The sequence below is a fragment of the Haematobia irritans genome, chromosome 5 (genome assembly GCF_050003625.1).
Source record: "Haematobia irritans isolate KBUSLIRL chromosome 5, ASM5000362v1, whole genome shotgun sequence".
In the NCBI taxonomy this organism is placed as follows: Eukaryota; Metazoa; Arthropoda; class Insecta; order Diptera; family Muscidae; genus Haematobia; species Haematobia irritans.
The window spans coordinates 10,783,424-10,807,303 of NC_134401.1; the positions used below are offsets into that span (position 1 = coordinate 10,783,424).

General features: G+C 35.3%; 3 protein-coding genes across 3 annotated transcripts; all 3 read right to left on the bottom strand.

The window, feature by feature from the left end:
- Positions 1-1,161: 1,161 nt before the first annotated feature.
- LOC142239506 (uncharacterized) lies at positions 1,162-7,767 on the bottom strand. Its single transcript, XM_075311297.1, has 3 exons — positions 2,702-7,767; positions 1,941-2,365; positions 1,162-1,307 (listed from the first exon to the last, which is right to left on the bottom strand). Exons 1-3 carry the CDS (start codon positions 7,765-7,767, stop codon positions 1,162-1,164), a joined length of 5,637 nt encoding a protein of 1,878 aa, XP_075167412.1.
- Positions 7,768-12,358: 4,591 nt separating this feature from the next.
- On the bottom strand, positions 12,359-14,222 carry LOC142240685 (uncharacterized). Its single transcript, XM_075312392.1, has one exon. It carries the CDS (start codon positions 14,220-14,222, stop codon positions 12,369-12,371), a length of 1,854 nt encoding a protein of 617 aa, XP_075168507.1. The 3' UTR covers positions 12,359-12,368.
- Positions 14,223-14,330: 108 nt separating this feature from the next.
- On the bottom strand, positions 14,331-21,341 carry LOC142240684 (alpha-amylase 1-like). The gene is made up of 4 exons (XM_075312391.1): positions 20,971-21,341; positions 20,364-20,897; positions 20,144-20,253; positions 14,331-15,906 (listed from the first exon to the last, which is right to left on the bottom strand). The coding sequence occupies exons 1-4, from the start codon at positions 21,283-21,285 to the stop codon at positions 14,331-14,333; spliced, it is 2,535 nt and encodes an 844-aa protein (XP_075168506.1). The 5' UTR covers positions 21,286-21,341.
- Positions 21,342-23,880: the final 2,539 nt, after the last annotated feature.

The following is a 23,880-nucleotide window of genomic DNA, read 5'->3' on the forward strand; positions in this document are numbered from 1 at the left end:
TTGCAAATTTTATGCGTTTTTTTTTTTTAAAGTTATCAAGCTCTTAACAAATCACCCTTTATATCTATAGAAAATTGAGTCAAAATTTTATTCCAGAGGAAAATTTTTGTCAAAATTTTATTCCTGAAGAAAATGTTTGTCAAAATTTTATTTCTAAAGAAAACTTTGTCAACATTTTATTTCTATAGAAAATTTTGTCAAAACTTTATTTCTATAGAAAATTGTCTAAATTTTATTTGTGTAGAAAATTTTGTCAAAATTTATTTTTATAGAAAATTTTATTTCTGTAGAAAATCTTGTCAAAATTTTATTTCTATAGAAAATTTTGTCAAAATTTTATTTCTATAGAAAATGTTGTCAAAATTTTATTTCTGTAGAAAATTTTGTCAAAATTTTATTTTTGTAGAAAATTTTGTCAATATTTTATTTCAATAGAAATTTTAGTCAAAACTTTTTTCTATAGATAGTTTTGTAAAAATTTTGTTCTGTAGATACTTTTTTTGTCAAAATATTATTTTTATAGAAAATTTTGGCAAAATTTTATTTCTACAAAAAATTTTGTCAAAACTTCATTTGTATAGAAGATTTTGTTAAAATTTTATTGCTATAAAAAATTTTGTCAAATTTTATTTCCATGGAAAATTTTGTCAACATTTTAGTGCTACAGTTTTTTTTTTCAAAATTATATTCTATTGGAAATTTCGTCAAAATTTTATTTGTGTAGAAATTTTGTCAAAATTTTTTTTTATAGAAAATTTTATTTCTGAAGAAAATTTTGTCAATATTTTATTTCTATAGCAATTTTAGTCAAAAATTTTTTCTGTAGATTGTTTTGTAAAAATTTTATTTCAATAGATAGTTTTTCTGTCAAAATTTTTATTCTATAGAAAATTTTGTCAATATTTTATTTCTATAGTAAATTTTGTCAAAACTTTATTTCCACAAAAAATTTTGTCAAAATTTTATTTCTATAGAAAATTTTGTCAAAATTTTATTTCTAAAGATAATTTGTAAAATTTTTATTTCTTTAGAAAATTTGGCCAAAATTTTATTTCTGTAGAAAATTTTATCAAAATTTTATTTCTCTAGAAAATTTTGTCAAAACTTTTGTTAAGGGTTTTGGGGAATTTAAACCCTTTGTGAATATAAACTTAGACAGTTTTATAAATGACTTAAATTTGAGTGAATGTCGCAATATCTGGCAAATATATTACCAGGTTTATTGCAAATTACAGTGTCCGAGGTGACACTTGATTCTAAATCGATTTTATATAAAATCTGTGATGAAACACAGACCAACAAGTCCACTGGAATGTGGGGGAAAGATTTGAGCCACGGGATTGTGGGATATTACCTTTTTGTGCAACCAAAAAAATATAAAAAATGCTCCTTTTCAGAATCAACTTACATATGTATTGGTTTTATTTTAATGTAGCAGGGGGACGATGTGGTTTGGTTAACTGCTGAGACTAAAAAGAGATCTCAATCTATGTCGTTATTTGACAGGTCAACTCGCTGGACTATAAAATTGAGTAAAAACTGAGTAAAAAGAGACCGCCACATTTAACATCTGTCCGACAATAGAAGGAGAAAGACTATATTACAGTGGATAATTTTCAGATACAGAATGATTCAAATTCATAAAATTCTTAATAATATCGAATATATACAAAATCTATAAAATTTCCAAATTCACAAACTTTCCAAATTCATAAAATTGCAAAATTCATAAAATTACAAAAATTAATAAAAATTAAATGAAAAATTAGAAGTTATAAAAATGTGAAAATGTAACATAAAAAAATTGAATGAAATATTCAAAAAAAAGTTTTAATTGCAGTAAACATCCTGCCCCTCTTGGCCAATATTGGCCAAAAGAAAAAGTGGTCATCAAAGTGTGTTTTCGAGGCATTCCAAAGCTCGGATTGCGATTCTAATACATCTTTGTGGGCTAGCATGATATTTACGTGGATGTGTTTGATTTCGTCGTTTTTGTAGCCGTTGCTGGTAAGAATTGGTTGATGTCCGCCGTTGTTCAGAATTCAGCTGATTTTTGGACCTGCCGATGTTTCGAGGACGAGCATGATTTTGCGTTTCATTTCGCTTCGATGGTCTTGGCTGAAGTCTTGCAGCAATGGGAAGATGGAGAAGCGTATTATGTGCATGACCGCAGACCTGACATAACTCGGGAGATGTGCAACCTGATGCTTCGTGGGACCTGGCTAGACAATTCATACAATATCCATGTTGTCGTACTGCTCGCCGTCTGTCCTTAATGCTCATTGCCAAAAATTTTCTGCAATATTTTATGGGATGATACTTACGGCAAATGAGACACTGGTGAAGATTAGAATTTCTAGGAGCCCTATAAAAGCAATATTTGGTTTTTGTGTGAGTTGATAGAAATATATTGTAAGGTATGGCGACTGATTCTGTAAAGGAGCTTTTTGGTTGAGATGGTGAAAGGAGATTTTAAGGTATTTCATTATACAAAGGAATTGTTTTTATATACGAGAAAGGTTTTTTTTTTTTTTGAATGTACGAGAAAAAAAAAATACATTACTTTTTCGAGGAGGGTGGCTCGGAGGGGAGTATGCATAGTTTTGTAATAGCCCTGGTTATTATGCCCAATTTTGTGCGAATATCCGCCACTCTAACGTGGCCGTCTTTCCCTGGATATATTCGTTTAATTCTGCCTAACCGCCACTCACAAGGAGGAAGCAATTCATCCTTAACAACGACTAGCTGTCCAACAGTCACATCTTCGTTCTCATTTTGCCACTTATGTCGCCGATGGAGCTCCTTCAAATACTCGTCTTTCCATCGACGAGCGAATTGATGTTGTAGACATTTGAGCTTGTCCCATCTGTCGACAAATGTGATCTCTTCCAATGGAGATTCCGGAAAAGCTATTAATGGGGCACCTCTGAGGAAGTGGCCAGGGGTTAAGGCCAATATTTCATGGGGGTCATCGGTCATGGGAGATAGTGGCCGAGAGTTCAAGACAGCTTCTATACGCACAAGTAGTGTAGAGAACTCTTCGAACGTGTATTTGTAATTTTGTGACACTTTGCGAAAATGGGTTTTAAATGACTTGACTCCTGCCTCCCAGATTCCTCCCATATGGGGGGCATTTGGAGGAATAAAGGACCAATTAAAACCGTGGGATGCATATTTTTCAGAAATGTCCTTAGAAGACGATTTTATAAATTGTAAGAAGTCATTTCGTAGTTTTCTTTCGGCACCAATGAAGTTGGTACCATTATCGGAAAAGAGTTGTTTGGGAAGACCCCTTCGGCCAACAAACCTGGTGAAGGCTGCCAAAAAGGAATTGGAGGATAGGTCAGAACATAATTCAAGATGCAAAGCTTTTGTACTAAAGCAGACAAATATGCAGACATATCCTTTGTGATATGCTGCTTGACGAATTATCGAGGTCTTTATAGAAAAAGGACCCGCGAAATCTAAACCTGTGATATTGAACGGCAAGGAGAAAGAGCTTCGTTCTGATGGGAGAGCAGCCATAATTTGAGACTGCGTCTTTTGCTTGTATATAATACAAGTCTTACAATTTCGTATGCATTTTTTGATATTAGATCGCAGCCGTGAAATATAATATTCTTGCCTTATTGTTCTTATCATGAGAGAGTGTTCTGCATGCATGAGAAGATCATGTATAAATGATATAAATAATTGAGAAAATTTAGATTGAACAGGCAGAATAATTGGATATTTTTCATTATATGAAAGATCTGCATTTACTAATCGTCCATTGACCCGTATAATGTCGTTTTCATCAATAAAAGGATGTAGGGGAAAAAGGGAACTTTTCTTGTTAACATTTTTCAAATTTTTTAATGAGTGGTACTCTTGTGCATAATAATGTCTTTGTGTTAAAGAAATTAGCCTTATTTTGAGGAAATTAAATTCTTGGGAAGAAATTTTGTGGGTTTCAACGAGGGGGTAGTTAAAACCTTTTGATAATTTTGAGAAAAATCTGAAAATATAACAAATAACACGAATCGCCTTATCCCATTTTGAAAATCGATCTAATATTTCAAATTCCTCATTAAAATTGTGGAACACAATAACTTTTTTCATTTCGGGGGGATTTTCAAACGATATTGTGGACTTTGGCCACTCCTCGGGGGGGTTTAGTAGCCACATGGGACCATGCCACCATAAGGGGTTATTTACTAGATCTAGTGAGCTACACCCTCGTGACCCCAAATCAGCTGGATTGTCAGAGGAACGGACATGTCGCCAGGAGCAATTGCCAACATTACGAATAATTTCTGCGGTCCTGTTCGCCACATAAGTTTTCCATGTACTTGGTGGTTTTTCCAACCACCCCAATACAATGGTAGAATCGCACCAAAGAAATAAATCATTACTATGAATTGGGAGTGATGAGATGATTTGCTTTGCCAATTTGGAGAGGAGAAGGGCTCCGCAAAGTTCCAATCTTGGAAGACTTATTGGATCTATCGGGGCAACTTTAGTTTTTGACACAAGAAGATTACACTGAACTGAATTTTGATTATTGAAACGTAAATAAATGGTAGCACAATATGCCTTCTGCGAGGCGTCACAGAAGCCATGTATTTGAGTTTGCACTTGAGGGGAAAAGTAAATATATCGAGGAATTTTGATATGTGGTAACTGGGATAAATCTTGAACGAATTGGTTCCATTTTAACAATGATGAGGGCTTTACATTTTCATCCCAGTCTGTCCCCTCTAACCATAGCTGCTGTAAAATCAATTTTGCTTGGACAATGATTGGGGAAATCCATCCAGCAGGGTCAAAAAGTTTTGATGCAGCGGACAATATTTGTCTTTTGGTTATTTGCTCAGAGGGAGAAATTACATCAATTTGGTAAGAAAACTGATCAGTGAGAGCGTTCCATTGAATGCCCAGTGTTTTCGCAGAGCTGGTCTCATTGAATTTGAGAAAATTTGAATCTAATAGACAATCTTTTGGGACAGAATTTAACACCTCAGGGGTATTTGAGGTAATCTTTTTTAAAGGAAAGCCCGCTGAATTGAGTAGGGCTCTTAATTGACAGAGGGAGTCAATAGCAGAATTTATGTCATGTCCTCCAGAGAGGATATCGTCAACATATATTTCCTTTTGAAGAATTCGAGATGCTGCGGGATGGGTTTCCGCTGAATCGTAAGCCAACTGCAATAAAGTTCTTATTGCTAAAAATGGGGCTGAATTAACACCGAATGTTACGGTTTTAAGAGCATAGTCCTTGATAGGACTTGTAGGATCTGGTCGGAAAAGAATCCTTTGGAAATTGGTGTCAGTGGGGTGTACCAGTATTTGGCGGTACATCTTTTCGATGTCGCCGGAAAATACGTATTTGTACAAACGCCAATTCAAAATTAATGTCGAGAGATCTAATTGAAGGGATGGACCAACATGCAATGTATCATTGAGTGAATTTCCTGAATATGTTCGCCTGGAGGCATTAAAAACCACCCTTACCTTTGTGCTGCGGCTGTCGGGCTTCAGCACAGCATGGTGGGGGAGGTAGTATGAATTAAAAACGCCATTTTCTATCATCTCTTTTGAAGATACTTCTTCCATATGGCCAAGGGATATGTACTCTTTTAATATGTTTTGGTACGAATTCGCCAATTCAGGATTTCGTTTGAGAGACTGTTCCAATCGTATGAATTGTATTAATGCAATAGGACGAGAAGGACCCAATGGAATATTTCGTGGGTATTCCGATTTAAAAGGGAGTTTGACAATATAGCGTCCACTAGAATTACGAGTCGTTGTTTGTGTGAAAAAGGATTCACAATACTCATCGTCGTCGGATATAGTTTTTTGGGTAGCGATTTCTTCCTGTTCCCAAAACAATCTAAGTTGTTTCAACAATGGGTCTTCGGAAGTTTCAGTGGCTCCAATGGAAAATGTCGAAGATTTTCGAGTTTCAAGGGGTCCACTTATAATCCAGCCGAATATGGTGGCTTGTGCCAAAAGGGAATTTGACAATTTTTTTACACCATCTAAAAGTAATTTTGGGATGACGTTGCTACCAATCAACAAGTCTACAGGACCGGGAGAGTAAAAATTTGGATCTGCCAGATTCAAATTAGAAATTTCACTCAAATCATAGTCAGATTTTGATACAACAAAATTCGGCAATAATCTCGTTATTTTAGGCACAACAATCGCTTGAACGACGAGAGTACAATCATGGTTTGGAGAATATAATGTGAGGTGACACAGAGAATTGGAATGCGCAACGACATTACCGCTCATACCCCGAATTTCAAAACTTTTTGGTTCTGTTGGAAGCGATAAACGTTGCTGTAAACGTCTAGAAATAAAGGTTTTTTCAGAACCTTGGTCAAGGAATGCGCGAGCGCTGAATATGTCTCCATTGTGGGTAATGGACACGATTGCTGTTGGCAAAAGAGTATTTTCTGAGAGGTGGTTATTGTTTGAGATGTAATGAGCTGAAGTGCGAGTGACGTTTTGGTCTGATACATGATTAGAAGTTGATGGTTGTTCAATTGCCTGATTTGTATTTACTGTGGCTGTGGAGTTTGATGGAGGTTTAGGTGGAGATGATTTACTGTTCGAATTAGAAAAATGCAAAAGTGTGTGGTGATTTTTGTTGCATGTTGTGCAAAGAAATTTGCTTTTACACTCGTTACGCACATGAGTATAAGAGAGGCAATTCAAACAGATTTTATTATCACGTACAAAATTGCTTCGAGCTTGAGCATTCATATTGAGAAATTGCTGGCAATTTTTGAGGGGGTGATTCATCTGACACATTTTGCAAGGGAAGTTTGATTGGCTTTCAGTGTTAAAGGCATGGACATCTGACTCAGGTCTTTTACGAGATGTCGATTTGACACCCTGAATGCTGTTGAGCCTTTCTACTACTTCGTATCGGTTAGACAGAAACGTGTCCATTTGCTTCCAGCTTGGAAGATCTCTGTGAGATTTTAATGATTGTTCCCACAATGAAAGGGTTTCATGGGGAAGTTTTGTAGAGCACACATATACGAGGATTGGATCCCAATCCGATGTAGAAATTTGCTGGGCTTTTAAAGCAGCAAGACAATCATTTATCATGGCTTGAATGTCCTGAAGAGCTTCGCTGCTCTCGGACGAAATAGGTTTTAAATTGAGGAGAACCTTTAATTGGTTATCGACCAAAATGCGTCTATTCTCGTATCGAGATCTTAACGCTTCCCAGGCCAGCGAAAAGTTTTCTCCGCATAGCCTATATTTTTTAACAATGAGCGCAGCTTGTCCTCTAGTTTTTAGCCTGAGGTGGTACAATTTCTGTACTGCAGAGAGCTTGGGATGTTCTCCATAAACCGCGGAGAACATATCCCTGAATGAGGGCCATTCTTCATAACTTCCATAAAAAATTTCTGTGTCACAAGGTGGCACTTTTAGACAAGGAATTGAGCTTGATACTTGGTTTTCAATCAAAGTGGTGGAAGGAGTTATAAGGGCCTTTTGGGCGTCTAAAATCTTAGATTTACATGACAGAAAATCGTGTGTACATTTGGAATATTTTTCCCTGGAAGATTCTAATATTCCCTGTTCAGTTTTCGGATCCGTACTTAAACAGAGTTGTTTGTACGATTTTTGAAGTGCAGCCCATCTTTCATCAAGTTCTTGAAGAGCTATCTCAAGGCGTGAGTCAGATAGATCTTCTGCCCTGATATCGCCGAAATTTGCACAGAATGTGACCAAATTGTCGGAATCGAATATGAATTCACTCATATCGATGGCGTAAAATGTATGAAAACCAAAATATATTTCCCAATAACTCAAATCCAATAGTGATTTAAAATGGAGACAAACGAAATTTCGGAGAATAATATTGGCTTTTTATTTGTATAAAAACAATATTTTCATAAAAAACGTGAACCAAAAAATGATAAAAAAACGGGTTTTGAGAAAAAGGTTTCAATTTTCAACAATGGACAAAAATCATCGATTATTAACGATTTCCATATATTATGTATATTTTTCCAAAACACGAGAATTCATAAATATATGATAAAATAGAAATGAGTAAAACGTAAATCAAAAAATCGTGAAAAAACGTTTTTGAGAAACAGGTTTCAGTTTTCGAAAAAACAGGTTTCAGTTTTCGAAAAAAAAACATCGATTGTGAACGAGGTTCGTATATATATTTTTTCAAAAATATAAAAATCAATAAAATGTGATTAAAACTTGTAATAAAATAGATTAATAAAATTCAATCACAAATGTTTAAAAAAATTCGTTTACGAGAAAGGGGACTCAGTTTTCAACAAAATTCTTTAAAACCATCGTTTGTGGTCGATGTCCATATAAAATATATATATATTTTCAAAATATAAAAATTGTAAATATGTAATAAAATACATATAAAAAATATCCAACAAGTATATATTTTTTTTTTTTAATTCGTATTTCGAGTGAAATTTGTCCTTCACAAACCACTGTGTTGCAAACAAATTGACTTAACTGTTCCCAGTTGTAATTTCACTTTGGAAACAACTGTTCCCAGTTTGCAAATGTTAATGAATTATAAATATGAAAGATACTTTATGTGTTTCTGTAATTATGTTTGATAAAATCGCTGTTATGATTTTTTGTGTTAAAAATATGTTTTCTTCTATCGCTTGTATTCTTGTGTATGAGATATTTCAATAAATTAATTTATAGTGAGAGTAATATTTTGTACATAACATTAGCGAGTTCACAAACCAAACCGATAAACTTGCTCACTCTTTTCTGTTTATTTCGTTTTCACAAATCGCTGTTGTGATTTTTTTTATGTTAATGGCGAGAGGGAGTATAACACTTGACTTGTTAATAACATTAATTATTGGTTCGATAGTTTTAAAGACACAGATTTGTCATTGAAAAAATCGAAAACCAAATGGAGTTGTTGTATATATATATTAATGTTATCAAGTAAAAATTGATATGTAGAGAAATATATGTGGACTGTAGTTTTTTGTGAATTTATGTTAAAAAATGTGAGACTTACGTTTAATAAAATGTACTGCTCTGTAGATTTGTGAGGGGGTTCTTGAGATGAATGATTTTGTTTTGGAAATTGAGAACAGTTAAAATTTTGTAGCAAGAGATTTTGGCGGGACAACAGTAAACGATTATATCAAATATTTGTTGTCCCCCATGCACTTTTACACTTAAATGTCCAAATCAAGGCACAGATATATAAATGGAATCAAAAAATTTTATTCACTTTGTTGGAACAAAAAAAACTGAGTTTGTGAAAGAAACACTTTAGATATCGTTTGACTCTTAGAACGAGTTTCTTATTTTTTCTTTAATATTAACACGTAAATATCAAAAATATTATTCCTTCACTATTCTCACTGGCTTAAATTGCGATTTACAGTAATGATAAAACGTGTTTAACAAGAGTTGTCAAACATGACTGCGTTGCAATTTTTTGGGAAGCTTAGGTTGCCAGATCACTAGGAAGGCTCGAATGGACCATGTTAAGGGTTTTGGGGAATTTAAACCCTTTGTGAATATAAACTTAGACAGTTTTATAAATGACTTAAATTTGAGTGAATGTCGCAATATCTGGCAAATATATTACCAGGTTTATTGCAAATTACAGTGTCCGAGGTGACACTTGATTCTAAATCGATTTTATATAAAATCTGTGATGAAACACAGACCAACAAGTCCACTGGAATGTGGGGGAAAGATTTGAGCCACGGGATTGTGGGATATTACCTTTTTGTGCAACCAAAAAAATATAAAAAATGCTCCTTTTCAGAATCAACTTACATATGTATTGGTTTTATTTTAATGTAGCAGGGGGACGATGTGGTTTGGTTAACTGCTGAGACTAAAAAGAGATCTCAATCTATGTCGTTATTTGACAGGTCAACTCGCTGGACTATAAAATTGAGTAAAAACTGAGTAAAAAGAGACCGCCACATTTAACATCTGTCCGACAATAGAAGGAGAAAGACTATATTACAGTGGATAATTTTCAGATACAGAATGATTCAAATTCATAAAATTCTTAATAATATCGAATATATACAAAATCTATAAAATTTCCAAATTCACAAACTTTCCAAATTCATAAAATTGCAAAATTCATAAAATTACAAAAATTAATAAAAATTAAATGAAAAATTAGAAGTTATAAAAATGTGAAAATGTAACATAAAAAAATTGAATGAAATATTCAAAAAAAAGTTTTAATTGCAGTAAACAACTTTATTTCTAAAGAAATTTTTTTGTCAACAGTTTCTTTCTATAGAAAATTTTGTCAAAATTTTATTTCTACAGAAAATTTTGTCAAAATTTTATTGCTATAGAAAATTTTGTCAAAATTTTATTTCTATAGACAATTTTGTCAAATTTTAATTTCTATAGAAAATTTTGTACAAATTTTATTTCTATCGGAAATTTTGTCAAAATTTTATTTTTATAGGAAATTTTGACAAAATTTTATTTCTATAGGAAATTTTGTCAAAATTTTATTTCTAAAGAAAACTTTTGTCAATATTTTATTTCTATAGAAAATTTTGTCATAATTTTATTTCTATAGAAAATTTTGTCAAAATTTTATTTCCATAAAAATGTTTGTCAAAATTTTATTTCTATACAAAATTTTGTCAAAATTTTATTACTATAGAAAATTTAGTCAAAATTTAATTTCTACAGACAATTTTGTACAAATTTTATTTCTATCGGAAATTTTGTCAAAATTTTATTTCTATAGGAAATTTTGTCAAAACTTTATTTCTAAGGAAAAATTTTGTCAATATTTTATTTCTATAGGAAAAATTTATCAAAATTTTATTTCTATAGAAAATTTTGTCAAAACTTTATTTCTTAAGAAAACTTTTGTCAATATTTTATTTCTATAGAAAATTTTGTCAAAATTTTATTTCTATAAGAAATTTTGTCAAAATTTTATTTCTATAGGACATTTTGACAAAATTTTATTTCTATCGAAAAATTTGTCAAAATTTTATTTCTAAAGATAATTCGTAAAATTTTTATTTCTATAGAAAATTTTGTCAAAATTTTATTTCTATAGAAAATTTTGTCAAAATTTGATTTCTATAGAAAATTTTGTACAAATTTTATTTCGATCGGAAATTTTGTCAAAATTTAATTTCTATAGAAAATTTTATCAAAACTTTATTTCTAAAGAAAACTTTTGTCAATATTTTATTTCTATAGAAAATTTTATTTCCATAGAAAATTTTGTCAAAACTTTATTTCTGAAGAAAACTTTTGTCAATATTTTATTTCTATAGAAAATTTTGTCATAATTTTATTTCTATAGAAAATTTTGTCAAAAATTTATTTCTGTATAAAATTTTGTCAAAATTTTATTTCTATAGAAAATTTTGTCAAAATTTTATTTCTATAGAAAATGTTGTCAAAATTTTTTTCTGTAGATAGTTTTGTAAAAATTTTATTTCTATAGATAGTTTTTTGTCAAAATTTTATTTTTATAGAAAATTTAGGCAAAATTATATTTCTACAAAAAATTTTGTCAAAACTTTATTCGTATAGAAAATTTTGTTAAAATTTTATTACTATAAAAAATTTTGTCAAAATTTTATTTCCAGTTGTTGTGTGAAGACCACAATCACGTTTGACATTCAAGCTAATCATAATCTACCAAAATTTGAAGAAAATTTTCCAAAAAACTACCAAACCAAAGAGTCTTATTTGGCCAATTTTATTTCTTTAGAAAATTTTGTTAAAGTTTCATTTCTATAGAAAATTTCGTCAAAATTTTATTTGTGTAGACATTTTTTTAACAATTTATTTCCATTTTATTCTAACGAATATTTTGTCAAAATTTTATTTCTATAGAAATAATTTGTGAAGTTTTTCTTAGTTGCAAAACCTACCAAAACATCAAGAATTCTACCAATCTACCAAACAGTACAAAATCTACCATTTTTGATAGAATTCTACCAACTGTGCCAATTGTGTATGTGATCCCATGTGTAGTAAATAAAATGCCATCATGACCAAAGACTCCTTAGGTTTTTTTTATTCATCGTGCTCTTTTTATTTCCATTTTCAATTTAGCAAACATTGTTAGATTTTATTGTTAAAATGTCCACAATTTTGTTTTTTTTTACCTTTTCTATACTCATTTTTTTGTTTGTCCACTTCAAGAGCAACATAGCCATATGAATACATTGTTAAGGTAAGAAAAAAAAACTATTTTAATGGGTGCTTGGAATAAGGTGTATTATTTGGATAAAAATATCTATATAAAGTGCAGGATTAAATATGAGAATATTGTTAAAACCTAAGGACATCTATCTAATATGCTTAATACTTTGAATAATAGAGATTTGGTTAATTTAAATGAAATTATATTTTTTGAATTTTAAATCATTTATCAAGATCTTTCCAAGGACTAAGCAAAATAGTGGTATCTGAAGTTTCACCGATTGACATCCTTTATTCATTCTAGGCTGAGTTAAAAACGATACACCTCTACCTTTTAGAACTCGGTCTTCTTGATATGCTACGATTGTTGGAGATTCGGTGAGTGCCAATGAACTTTTATTTACATCTATGGCCTGATCTTTGAGATATTGATTTGTTTCGGTGTAAACTTCCCGTTTATCAATTTTTTCTGCAGGATTTTCAGTATGATAATCAACATTAGGTTGCACTTCTGAATTACTTCCGTGTTCAACGGTTGTATCAGCTAAGGCTTCATTTCCAATTCCCATATCAGTTCCATCTCCATCTTCTGGTTTCATTTCAATCGTCGTATTAACATTCCCATTATTCTCATCAATTTCCTCTTGAGATTTTGCTTTAGTTTCTATTTCCATGAATACTTCAGTTACTTCATCTACGTTGCTTAGATTCTCTTCTGGGGCTACAGGTTCATCGGCATCATTATCAACTTTATTTGTCTCAGGTTCCTTTTCCACGGGTTCGACATTAGTTGGTTCTCCTTCAAAAATATCTTCCTTATTCGGGGATTCTTCATCATTGTTCATCTTGCCTTCAATTTCTTCCACTTTATCCTCATCTTCTATTATTGCTGCATTTTTGTCCTTTTCTAGCAGAATTTCATCTTCTGCTTTATCTTCAGCTTTTGACTGTGGACGTTCTTCCTTCTCATTTCCTTCCCCAGGTTCCCCTTCCAATGGCCCTCCATTAGTTGGCTCTTCTTCAACAATATCTTCCTTCTTCGGGGATTCTTCATCATTGCTCCCCTTGTCTTCCAGTTCTTCCTCCTTAGCCTCGCTTTCTGTATTTTTATCCTTTTCTTCACTGGGACTGGTCTTAGAATTTTCTGAGGATCCATCATTTTCATCTTCCGGCTTATTTTCAGCTTCTGATTGTGGAAGTTCTTCTTTATTATCTCCTTCCTCAGGCTCCTCTACTAGTGGTTCGTCATTTGTATTTTCCTTATTCGGGGATTGTTCGTCATTGTTCTCCTTGTCTTCCATTTCTTCTACCTTAGACTTGTTTTCTGCATTTTCATCCTTTTCTTCATTGGAATTGTTCTTAGATCCAGCGTCATTATTTCCATCTTTCGATTTATCTTCAATTTCTGAGTGTGGAAGCTTCTCATCTCCTTCCTTACCTTCAGCATCTTCTTCATGTTCAGTATTAGTCGCTTCAGCTTCTAAATTCTTTTGATCGTTGGTTTCTCCTCCTTCTTGTAGTTCCCCAACCTCTTCTCCTACTGTAGTCTCAACTTCAGCTTGTGTTTCAATTTCCGTCTCGCGTATATCTTTCTTCTCATCTGGGCTTTCTTTATTTTCATTACCTTCTTCAGTGTCCTTATTTAGTTCTTGGTCTTCTACAATTTCTTGATCTTTAGTTTCTGCTTCGTTGTCTTGTTCTCCAACCTCCTCTCCTTCTGTTTTTTCAACTTCAGCTTCCTTATCAGTTTCCGTCTCGTGAATATCTTTCTTCTCATCTGTACTTTCTTCATTTTCAGTGTTTGTGTTCTCATCACCTTCTTCATTGTCTTCGTTTAATTCTTTGTCTTCTAAATTTTCTTGATCTGGAGTTTCTCCTTCTTTTTCCAGTTCTCCAATCTCCTCTCCATCTTTATTTCCATCCTCAGTTGCTTTTTCAATTTCCATATCGGGATTATTATTCGTCTTCTCTACTTTTGTTGAATTTTCATCATCTTCGTTCTCAATTGCTTCTTCAACTTCTGTGTTAGATTCCTTATCGTCCATGTCCTTTTCACCATTTTCTGCAAGTCGATCACCAGTTCCTGCTTCTTCAACATCTTTACCAACCTCTTCATCGCCAGTTGTTTGATCTGCTTCACCTTGGTTATTTAGTCAATCAGAAGTTCCTTCAGCTTCTTCCCCTGTAGCGATTTCGTTTTGTTCCCCTTCATCTTCTGGTTTTTCAGTTTCCACATTATCTGGTTCTTCATCTTCCGTATTTTTAGCTTCCGCATTATCTGATTCCATTTCTTTTTCACCTTCTTCAGCATTATCATCAAGTTTTGAAAATTTTAACTGATCTTCTTCAGGGTATGCAGTACTATCTAGTGTTGTTTCTTCCTTTTCACTATCTGGTCTTTCAGCTTCCTTGTCGTTTTCTGGCTCACCTTTTTCGTCGTCTTGACTTTTCTCTGCTGTATTATCTTCTAATTCGGAAAATTTTAGTTCGTCACCTTCTTTATTTGTCTCAACATGCGATTTTCCGTCTTCTTCTCCGGGAGTTTCTTCCTCGGGAGTTTCTTCTACGGGAGTTTCTTCATCGGGAGTTTCTTCTTCGGGAGTTTCTTCCTGGGGAGTTTCTTCCTGGGGAGTTTCTTCTTCGGGAGTTTCTTCCTGGGGAGTTTCTTCTTCGGGAGTTTCCTCTTCGGGAGTTTCCTCTTCGGCATTATTCTCTTTAGGTTGTACTGAGTTCTCTTTAGGTTCTACTGCTTCGTCTGCAGGTGGTTCAGCTCCATCTGGAGTATCGTCATTTTCTACGTCTCCACCTTCTACTTTATCTTCCTCTTCTTTTTGAGTCCCTTCTGAACCATTCCCTTCATTTGGTAACTCTTTGCGCGCTTCCTGATATCCAATCTTCGAGGCCACATAAATCACTAAAACTCCATAATTTTGAATCCCATCCAATTCATTTTCTTCATTTAGTCTTGGACCACCCTCTGACCCCTCCAAATTGTCATCTGCTACTGGCAAACTAAGTTCAGCATATCCTTGAGAATTTACTTTTAAACTAAGGCCTTTGCATTCCTCACCACCTTCCTTTAAACCTCCACTGATGATATCACAGTATACACCCTCTTCCAAGCATGTATAGACTTCCATTGTAAAATCTCTTTCCCTATCGTTATTCATAGCCACGAAGGCTTTGTGACCCCGACAAAATGCTATATGATTTGGTCCATTTGTTTGGAAATGAATAACACTCTCCTCCTCTTGACCTGGTGTGGCAAAATAATTGGCCATTGCTACCAATTCCACAATGGGAGACCATCGATGTTCACACACCCATCCCGAAGAGGGGACACATTGATCTTGATCATTGAATTCTGGTGAACGTATACTATCGTCCTCCTCTGAAGGAGGTCCTTGATCAATATTCTTGGCTGGAAAATAATATGAACTCATAATTCTTTTCAATCCCCCATATGGATGAGCCAACATCAAAGCATTGGCCATAATATATTTTTGTCGTTGTTTGTGGGTAATCAAGCGATTTGTTCCCAATCCTTGTGGTAATCCTCTCTGTGTGTCGTGGGAATCTATGAAAACCAAAGCATCCTCATGCGGCACAAATCCCATTGCAGGACCCCAATTTATAAGTGAACTGAGAGGAACTTTGCCATTGAGTATAGTGGCCAATTCTGCAGCATACAAGTATTCGCTGATCACTCCATATGTAGAATATTCAGTTCTGCAAAATATTAAAACAGGTTTTATTGAATTTGTATCAACAACGTAATAAGATCTCAGTGTCTGGTTCTTCATATGAACAATCCCATAGGTCCAGATGGTTTCACTACCACGATTCCGGGAGCACATTGTAAAGAAAAATGCTAGATTTCTGGCCAACATTACAAACTTTTGTTTCACCACCATTGAACACCAGATATCTGCAAAACTTCTGAAACCAGGAAAATAGGGACCCCTTGGAGGCTCGTATTGGCAAATTACTCTATTTCTACTGGAACTAAAACTATGGCTTCTACTTGGGCGGGAGAATAAGTACAGCATTATGCGATTTAAAAGACAACATTTTACGGTAAAATGTCTTATAAACGTTCAATTTTTTAGCATTGGACATATCGAAACTGTCTTCCCCCAGATGAGTGAAGAGGGATGATTGATTTGAAGATTAAGGATTCCGCACCGCAGTTCATTGTCGACAAAAATTGGAAACCCAAATCGATAACAAACCTTTTTCTCATCCTAGAATAATGAGGTAACCCAGGCATTTCCACGTCTTAGAATCCGATATTCCCTAGCGTGACAATCAATAGCCTGAGAAAAGAAGATTATTCAAACGAGCTAAGACTCCATCGGTTGACCCCTTAACGAATATGCGGTGTTTTCGATTAGCGAAAGCCAACGGAGAAATCTCCAAACGGCGCAAAATACTGCTGCGGATTTGCACCAGTTATCACACCGAAACACCATTCGCAGCACGTTAAAAATCCTTTCGGTAAGGTAATACCTCGGACTCCTCTTCCAGCAGCAACACAGAGATCTCCTCATCTACCAGACGCCATAGCACCATTCACGACACGAATTCAAAATGCTTTCGCTCAGGCAACACTGCGAAATACTCACTCTCCAATAACTCTACGAACTCCTCACTCATCAGATATTTGAACACCATCCATAGTACGAGTTTAAAATGCTTTCTGTGAGACAATACGGCGAACTCCTCACCCAAACAATCTCATCTCAAGAAGGGTGCACTCAAGGCCTTTCGGATCAATTTTAGAAGCTCGAATTCAAAATGTTTCCGGGAAGTACTGCAAACTCCTCACCCAAATTATCGCAGCTTAAAAAGGGCACCTCTGTAAAAGCCAAAGCCGTCCGGATCGATTTCAGGAAGGAATCGAGTAGTGCGAGTTCTGAACGCTATCGGAGAGACAACATTGCGAACTCCTCAACCCTGATAAAGTGCAGTGGAGTAAACCCAAAACCACCAAAACCATCTCATTTCAAGAAGGACACCCCCTGAAAAAAACCAAAGCCAACCGGATCGAATTCAAAAAGGAAGGATGAGGCAACACTGCGAACACCTAACCAACCGGAGGACCACCCATATCACGAATTCAAAATGCTTCAGGTGAGTAAATACTGCGAACTACTCACCTACCAGACACGGGAGCAACTATTTCCTCGCAACTATTTCCTCGCCCAAACCATCTCATCTCAAAAACGGCGCCTCTGTAAAATCCAAAGCCATCCGGATCGATTTCAAGGAGGAATCGAGCACTTCAAAATGCTTTCGATGAGGGAATACTGTGAACTTCTCACCTATCATACATCGGAGCACCATTCGCAGCACGTATTTAAAATGCTTTCGTGAGGCAGTACAGCAAACTCCTTACCCAAATTATCTCAGCTCAAAAAAGGGCACCTCTGTAAAAGCCAAAGCCATCCGGAGCAATTTCAAGAAGGAATCATGAGGTAACCATGCGAACGCCTAACCTACCGGAGAACCATCCGCATTACGAATTCAATATACCTCCGGTGAGGAAATACTGCGAAATTCTCATCAACCAGCACCTGATAAAGGGCAGTGGAGTAAACCATCTCATCTCAAGAAGAAAACACCAAAGCCATGCATTCGATGAGGCAACACTGCGAACTCCTAATCCATCTGCACCATATAAAGTGCAACCAAACCTTGCCATCTCAAGAGTGGCACCAACTGGAAAATCTAAAGCCATCTGACTCGATTTCAGAAAGGACAAACGGTTACCGACAGAGATGAGGGAATAAGCTCGGTACATATAGCGGTGGATACAGGATCAGTATTATTCCAGCTACGATCTGATATTTCTGAATTTTGGACATGTGTCTCACATCGCGTGGCATTTCCTCACGTGCCCTACAAAAACGACAGACCTAACACTTTCTTCACTCTGGACCCACCCAGTAGAGACAGATCGCTTACCCGAACCGGATGAAATGTGGATATATATGTCTTCTCTATTGCAGTACGAATTCATGCTTTTGATGAGGCAGCACTGCAAACTCCTCACCCACCAGCATCTGATAAAGTGCATTGGAATAAACAAGAACGACACCCACTGAAAAAAACAAAACCTCCAATTCGACTTCAGGAAGGAGAACAAATTTTCCACTCATTTGATGAACAGACATAAGGGAACAAGGGCGGTCCAGAAGGCTATTTCATCTTACCATTTTAGCAATGTTCTGGGATGAGACCAGATCGATGCTACACCTAAACCGTTATCGCTCACTTCTGAAGTGTGGATATTTGACTCACATCACGAGGTATTTCCTCGTGTTCCCTGCGAAAACGACAAACCTAACACATTTTTCACTCTGCACCCATCCAGTAGAGGTAGATCGCTTCCCCGAACTGGGTGAAATGTGATCTCTGTGTCTTTTCTATTTGCAGCACGAGTTCAAAATGCTTTTGGTGAACCAACACTGCGAACTGCTCACCCACCGGCACATGACAAAGTGTAGTGCGTTAAACCATCTCATCTCAAGGACGACACCCTTCGAAAAATCCAAAACCTCCGATGCGATTTCAGAAAGGACAAACATCAACCACTCATTTGATCAGCGTCAACAGAGATGATGGAATAAGGACAGTCCAGAAGGCTATTTCATCTTACCATTTTAGCATTGAAACCAGATCGATGCAACTCCATCTTCGATCTGCTATCTTCAGGCACCTAAACCGTTTTGGGTCACTTCTGAAGTGTGGACATTCGTCTCACATCACGAGGCATTTCCTCACGGATCCTGGGAAAACGACAGAGCTAAAACTTACTTCACTCTGGACCCAAACAGTAGAGACAGATCGCTTATCCGAACTGGGTGAAATATGGATCTCTATGTCTTCCCCATTTGTAGCACGAGTTCGAAATGTTTTCGGTGGGAAAAACCATCCAGACTATCTAATCTCAAGGAGAGCACTATGTGAGAAAAGCGGATTTGATTTAAGGAAAAACAAATAATCAACCACTCACATGGTCGGCGACAACAGAAATGAGGAAAATGACCGGCACATGAAGTCGCGGTTCACCAATGTGGTATCACAATGGACTGAATAGTCTAAGTGAGCCTGATACATCGGGCTGCCACCTAACCTAACCTAACCTAAAGTCGCGGTCCTTAAGTATATATCTTCTTATCATTGTAGCAATGTAGTAGGTGGAGACCAGATCGATGCTATTCCAACTACGACATGGTAAATTCAGGCACCTAAACCGTTAACTCTCACTTGTGAACCCGACAATTTATGAAGTGTGGACATTCGTCTCACATCACAAGGTATATGCCCGCCTGTCCTGCGGATACGACAGACGTGCTATTCCTACAGCTCTATGGACCCATCCAGTAGAAACAGATCGCTTCTCCGATCTGGTTGAAATGTGGATCTAATTTGTCTTCTTCATTCGGAAGCACGAATTCAAAATGCTCTCGTTCAGACTACTCAGCAAACTCCACAGCCAGCAGCATCTGAAAGGGTGAACCATCCCATCTCAAGGTGGGATCCCTCGGTTCAAATTCAGAAAGTACAAATAATCAAACATTTGACCGACGGCAAAAGAGATGAGGGAATAAAGGCATCATTGGATGTGGCACATATAGCAACGGTCCAGAAAGCCATCAGTTCCTACTACTGTAGCAATGTTCATGGATGGAGACAGACCGTTATCTCTCACTTCTGAAGTATGGGCATTCACAACACATCACGAAACCTATCCTCGCCTGTCTTGCGAACACGACAGACCTGACACCCATTTCACTGTGGACCCATCCAGTAGACACAGATCGCTTCCTCGAGCTGAATAAAAAATCTTCTTCAAATCTTGCTGGGGTTCCGGCGACTGGACTTATCTCAGCCGATGATGGAAACATTTCCCCAAAATTTTGCGGAAATAATATGGCTCCCTTTACAATTCCATACTTACTTCGATACCATGTCCAAACCAATATCAAAAACATCATGGAACATGAATGGCCTTGTGTTATCCTCAAAATGGAATTCCTTATTGAGATCCTTAAGTTCAGCATTGATTTGCTAAGGAATAAACACACAAACCACAAACAAAACATGAGTGATATGAAAAAGTTTTCCAGCTTGGCTATCTCTAGCCAAGAATCTCTGCACGTTTTCAATTTGGCAATTACCTTCAAATCAATTGGCCAAATGTATTTTGCTGTATCAATGCGAAATCCCGCAACACCCATATCGATAAATTTATTCAACATCTCAATAATAGACTGGCGCACTGACACAATGGAATGATCCAAATCAGGATGTCCGTTTAGCTGACAATTACGCATTTCATGGGAGTCACTGGCACTATTGTCAATATCGCAATGACGATGAAAATCTTTGCTCGTATAGGGAACTTCAGGATAATTTGAATTGGATATATTTACATTCTCTGCCAGTAAGGTGTTGACAAGGAAGTCTGTTTTGTTATAGCCGCCACTACGGTTGGCATTCAAAAGGATATGCAAAGGGGCTGCCATGTGATTTAATACCACGTCGACATAGATGCGTACACCATTTTCATTACAAATACGACTCATAGACCAAAAGTCCGCTTCATCACCAGACCGGGAAGCCAAGCGATAGGAGATAGTTTCATAACGCTGCCACCAGGGATTATTAAGGGTGTCCGTTTTAATTATCGTATGTTCCAAAACCGGTGACAGCTGCTTGCCATTAATGTAAATCACAGAGCATAAGACTTCGAGGAGTAAACAATAGCAACTACCATACACTTACTTGTACACCACCATATCCTTTGGGTCCCAAAAATAGACGACACTCTTCAGCAATATCTACAAATTTCCATTCGAACAATTGCACCATAACAGAACGACCTGGGAGGAAATGTGGCCTATGGTAAGCATTCGGATCGCTATCCTCAGGACTTTTGTCCGGCAATTGTCTAACTGGCCTTTGTTTGGATTCCATAGCATGTGGCGTCACATAGCCTACGGTGGATGAGGCTTTTGTGAGCTGACAAATCACCAGAATTGCAACATGTGTTACAAGCCTTTGATTTGTTGTTGATTGTCCTTGTGACTTTAACCTCATTGTCAACGGGCAGTTGTGCGTTTTTATCGGTGGCCTCTCTCTTCACAAAGATAACCAATGACAAGTTGTTCCTCAACTGAAAAGTGAACTGTCCTGTGGTGTCTAACGTTTACTGCGTTTTGATAACTTAATGCAATATTTCGTTGTTTTTTTTTTGTCTGCCAATGAAAGTCAAGCATTTCCCTACTTACACACACACACACGTTCACACATTGACAATGCAAGGACAAAGGTACGAACCCATACAAAAGGACATAACACCAATTGTTCGTGTCAGGCCATGTTAACATGCACATAGATCAAATATCTGGACATACCTACATTTGTAACCATATCCACGTACTATCGTTTCATTTTTGTTATCCTTTTATTCAAAAATTAAATAAATTACAATATTATAGTCGCAGTGGGTATGAGCATGTGTGAATACAGGCGTTAGGTGACAATGTGTTGGTATACTTCTATTCCAAAGGGATATGAAGACTTTATTTTAAAATTGGAATAGAAAATATTAAGAGGATGGCGAGACAAGGTAAGAAATAAAAGAGTTTAACTCAATTCAGCCTAGCTGAATTAAAATTTTCCTGTAAAAAAACCTTATTCAGCCATGGCTGAATTGAGTTTTCTATAGGAAAACCTTAATGCAGTCTAGCTGAATTGAGCTTTCTATAGAAAAACTACAATTCAGTCTTGCTGAAGAAGTTTTTCTATACGAAAACCTTAATTCAGCCTGACTGAATAAGGATTTCTATAGGAAAACTTGAATTCAGCTTGGCTGAATAAGGTTTTCTATAAGAAAACTTTACCTCCGCTTGGATGAATAAGGTTTTCCTATCGGAAAACCCTCATTCAGTATAAGACTTTCTATAGGAAAACCTTTTCTATAGGAAAAAACCTTTTCTATAGGAAAACTTTACCTACACTTGGCTGAATAAGGTTTTCTATAGGAAAACTTTAATTCAGCCGGGCTGAATACGGCTTTCTATAGGAAAACCTTAATTAAGCCTAGCTGAATAAGGTTTTTGATAGAAAAGTTTTAGTTCAGTCTTGCTGAATTGAGTTTTCTACAGGAAATTTTTACCTCAACCAGACTGTATAAGGTTTTCTCTGGTTCAACCTGTCTGAACAAGGTTTTATATAGGAAAAATTTAATTCAGCCTACCTGGATAAGGTTTTCTACAGGAATACCTTCATTCAGTCTGGCTGAATACGGTTTTCTATAGGAAAACTTTAATACACCCTGATCAAATAAAATTTTCTATAGGAAACCTTTAATTCAGTATGCTGAATAAGATTTTTACAGGAAAACTTTACTTCAGTCCCCCTGAATTAAGTTTTCTATAGGAAAACTTTAATCTAGCCAGGCTGAATATAGTTTTCGGTAGGTAAACTTTAATTCAGACTAACTATGGGAAAATTTTAATTCAGTCTGGCTTAATAGTGGGTTTCTACGGGCAAAATTTAAAGTCAACCTGCCTGTATTGAGTTTTCTATAGAAAAACTTTAATTCAGCCTGGCTGTATAAGGTTTTCTAAGGGAAAACTTTAAATCAGCTTGGATGTATTGAGTTTACTATAGAAAAACTTTAAATCAGCCTTGCTGAATTGAGTTTTCTATAGGAAAACTTTAATACAGCCTAGCTTAATAAGGTTTTCTATGGGAAAACTTTAATTCAGCCTAGCTGAATAGTGATTTTCTACAGGAAAACTTTAAATCAACCTGGCTGTATTAAGTTTTCTATATAAAAACTTTAATTCAGCTTGGCTGAATTGAGTTTTCTATAGGAAAACTTAATGCAGCCTGGCAGAATTAGGTTTTCCATAGGAAATTTTCAATTTTGTCAAGCTGACTTGAAATTTCTATAGGAAAACTTTAATTCAATGTGACTGAATTGAGTTTCCTATAGGAAAACTTTAATTCAAATTTGGCTGAATAAAGTTTATTGCAATAAAACTTTAATTCAGCCCAGCTGAATAAGATATTCTATAAATCAGCCTGGATGTATTAAGTTTTCTATATAAAAACTTTAATTCAGCTTGGCTGAATTGAGTTTTCTATAAGAAAACTTAATACAGCCTGGCTGAATTAGGTTTTCCATAGGAAATTTTCAATTTTGTCGAGCTGACTTGAAATTTCTATAGGAAAACTTTAATTCAATGTGACTGAATTGAGTTTCCTATAGGAAAACTTTAATTCAAACTTGGCTGAATAAAGTTTATTGCAATAAAACTTTAATTCAGCCCAGCTGAATAAGATATTCTATAGAAACACTTTAATTCAGCCTGGCTGAATAATAATTTCATGTATATTTTTGCTGAAATAAACATTGCTATTGACAGAAATGATAGTTTTGTAGCTTTTCTGTTTAACTTTCATTTCCATTCCCCTTAATTTTCCATCCTTCTAGAAATATTAATTGTAAATTATGATTTTAACTTGGCTGTATTGAGTTTTTTTATATAAAAACTTGAAAGCACCCTGTCCGAATTGAGTTTTCTGTAGGAAAACTTTAAATCAATCTAGCTGAATTGAGTTTTCTGTAGGAAAACTTTAAATCAGTCTGGCTTAATTGAGTTTTCTATAGGAAAACTTTAA

Bases quoted from the DNA above. Each gene is read 5' to 3' on its own strand.
- LOC142240684 (XM_075312391.1), bottom strand. From the start codon at position 21,285: ATGAGGTTAAAGTCACAAGGACAATCAACAACAAATCAAAGGCTTGTA. The intron at 20,898-20,970 runs GTAAGTGTATGG...AATGGCAAGCAG, and splicing joins AAGGATATGGTGGTGTACAA to CTGTCACCGGTTTTGGAACA. The intron at 15,907-20,143 runs GTAAGTATGGAA...AATATTTTGCAG, and splicing joins GGTTTGGACATGGTATCGAA to AACTGAATATTCTACATATG.
- LOC142239506 (XM_075311297.1), bottom strand. From the start codon at position 7,767: ATGAGTGAATTCATATTCGATTCCGACAATTTGGTCACATTCTGTGCA. The intron at 2,366-2,701 runs GTTAGGCAGAAT...TTGCTTTTATAG, and splicing joins CTTCCTCCTTGTGAGTGGCG to GGCTCCTAGAAATTCTAATC. The intron at 1,308-1,940 runs GTATTAGAATCG...CCCACATTCCAG, and splicing joins TCATGCTAGCCCACAAAGAT to TGGACTTGTTGGTCTGTGTT.
- LOC142240685 (XM_075312392.1), bottom strand. From the start codon at position 14,222: ATGGACGATAAGGAATCTAACACAGAAGTTGAAGAAGCAATTGAGAAC.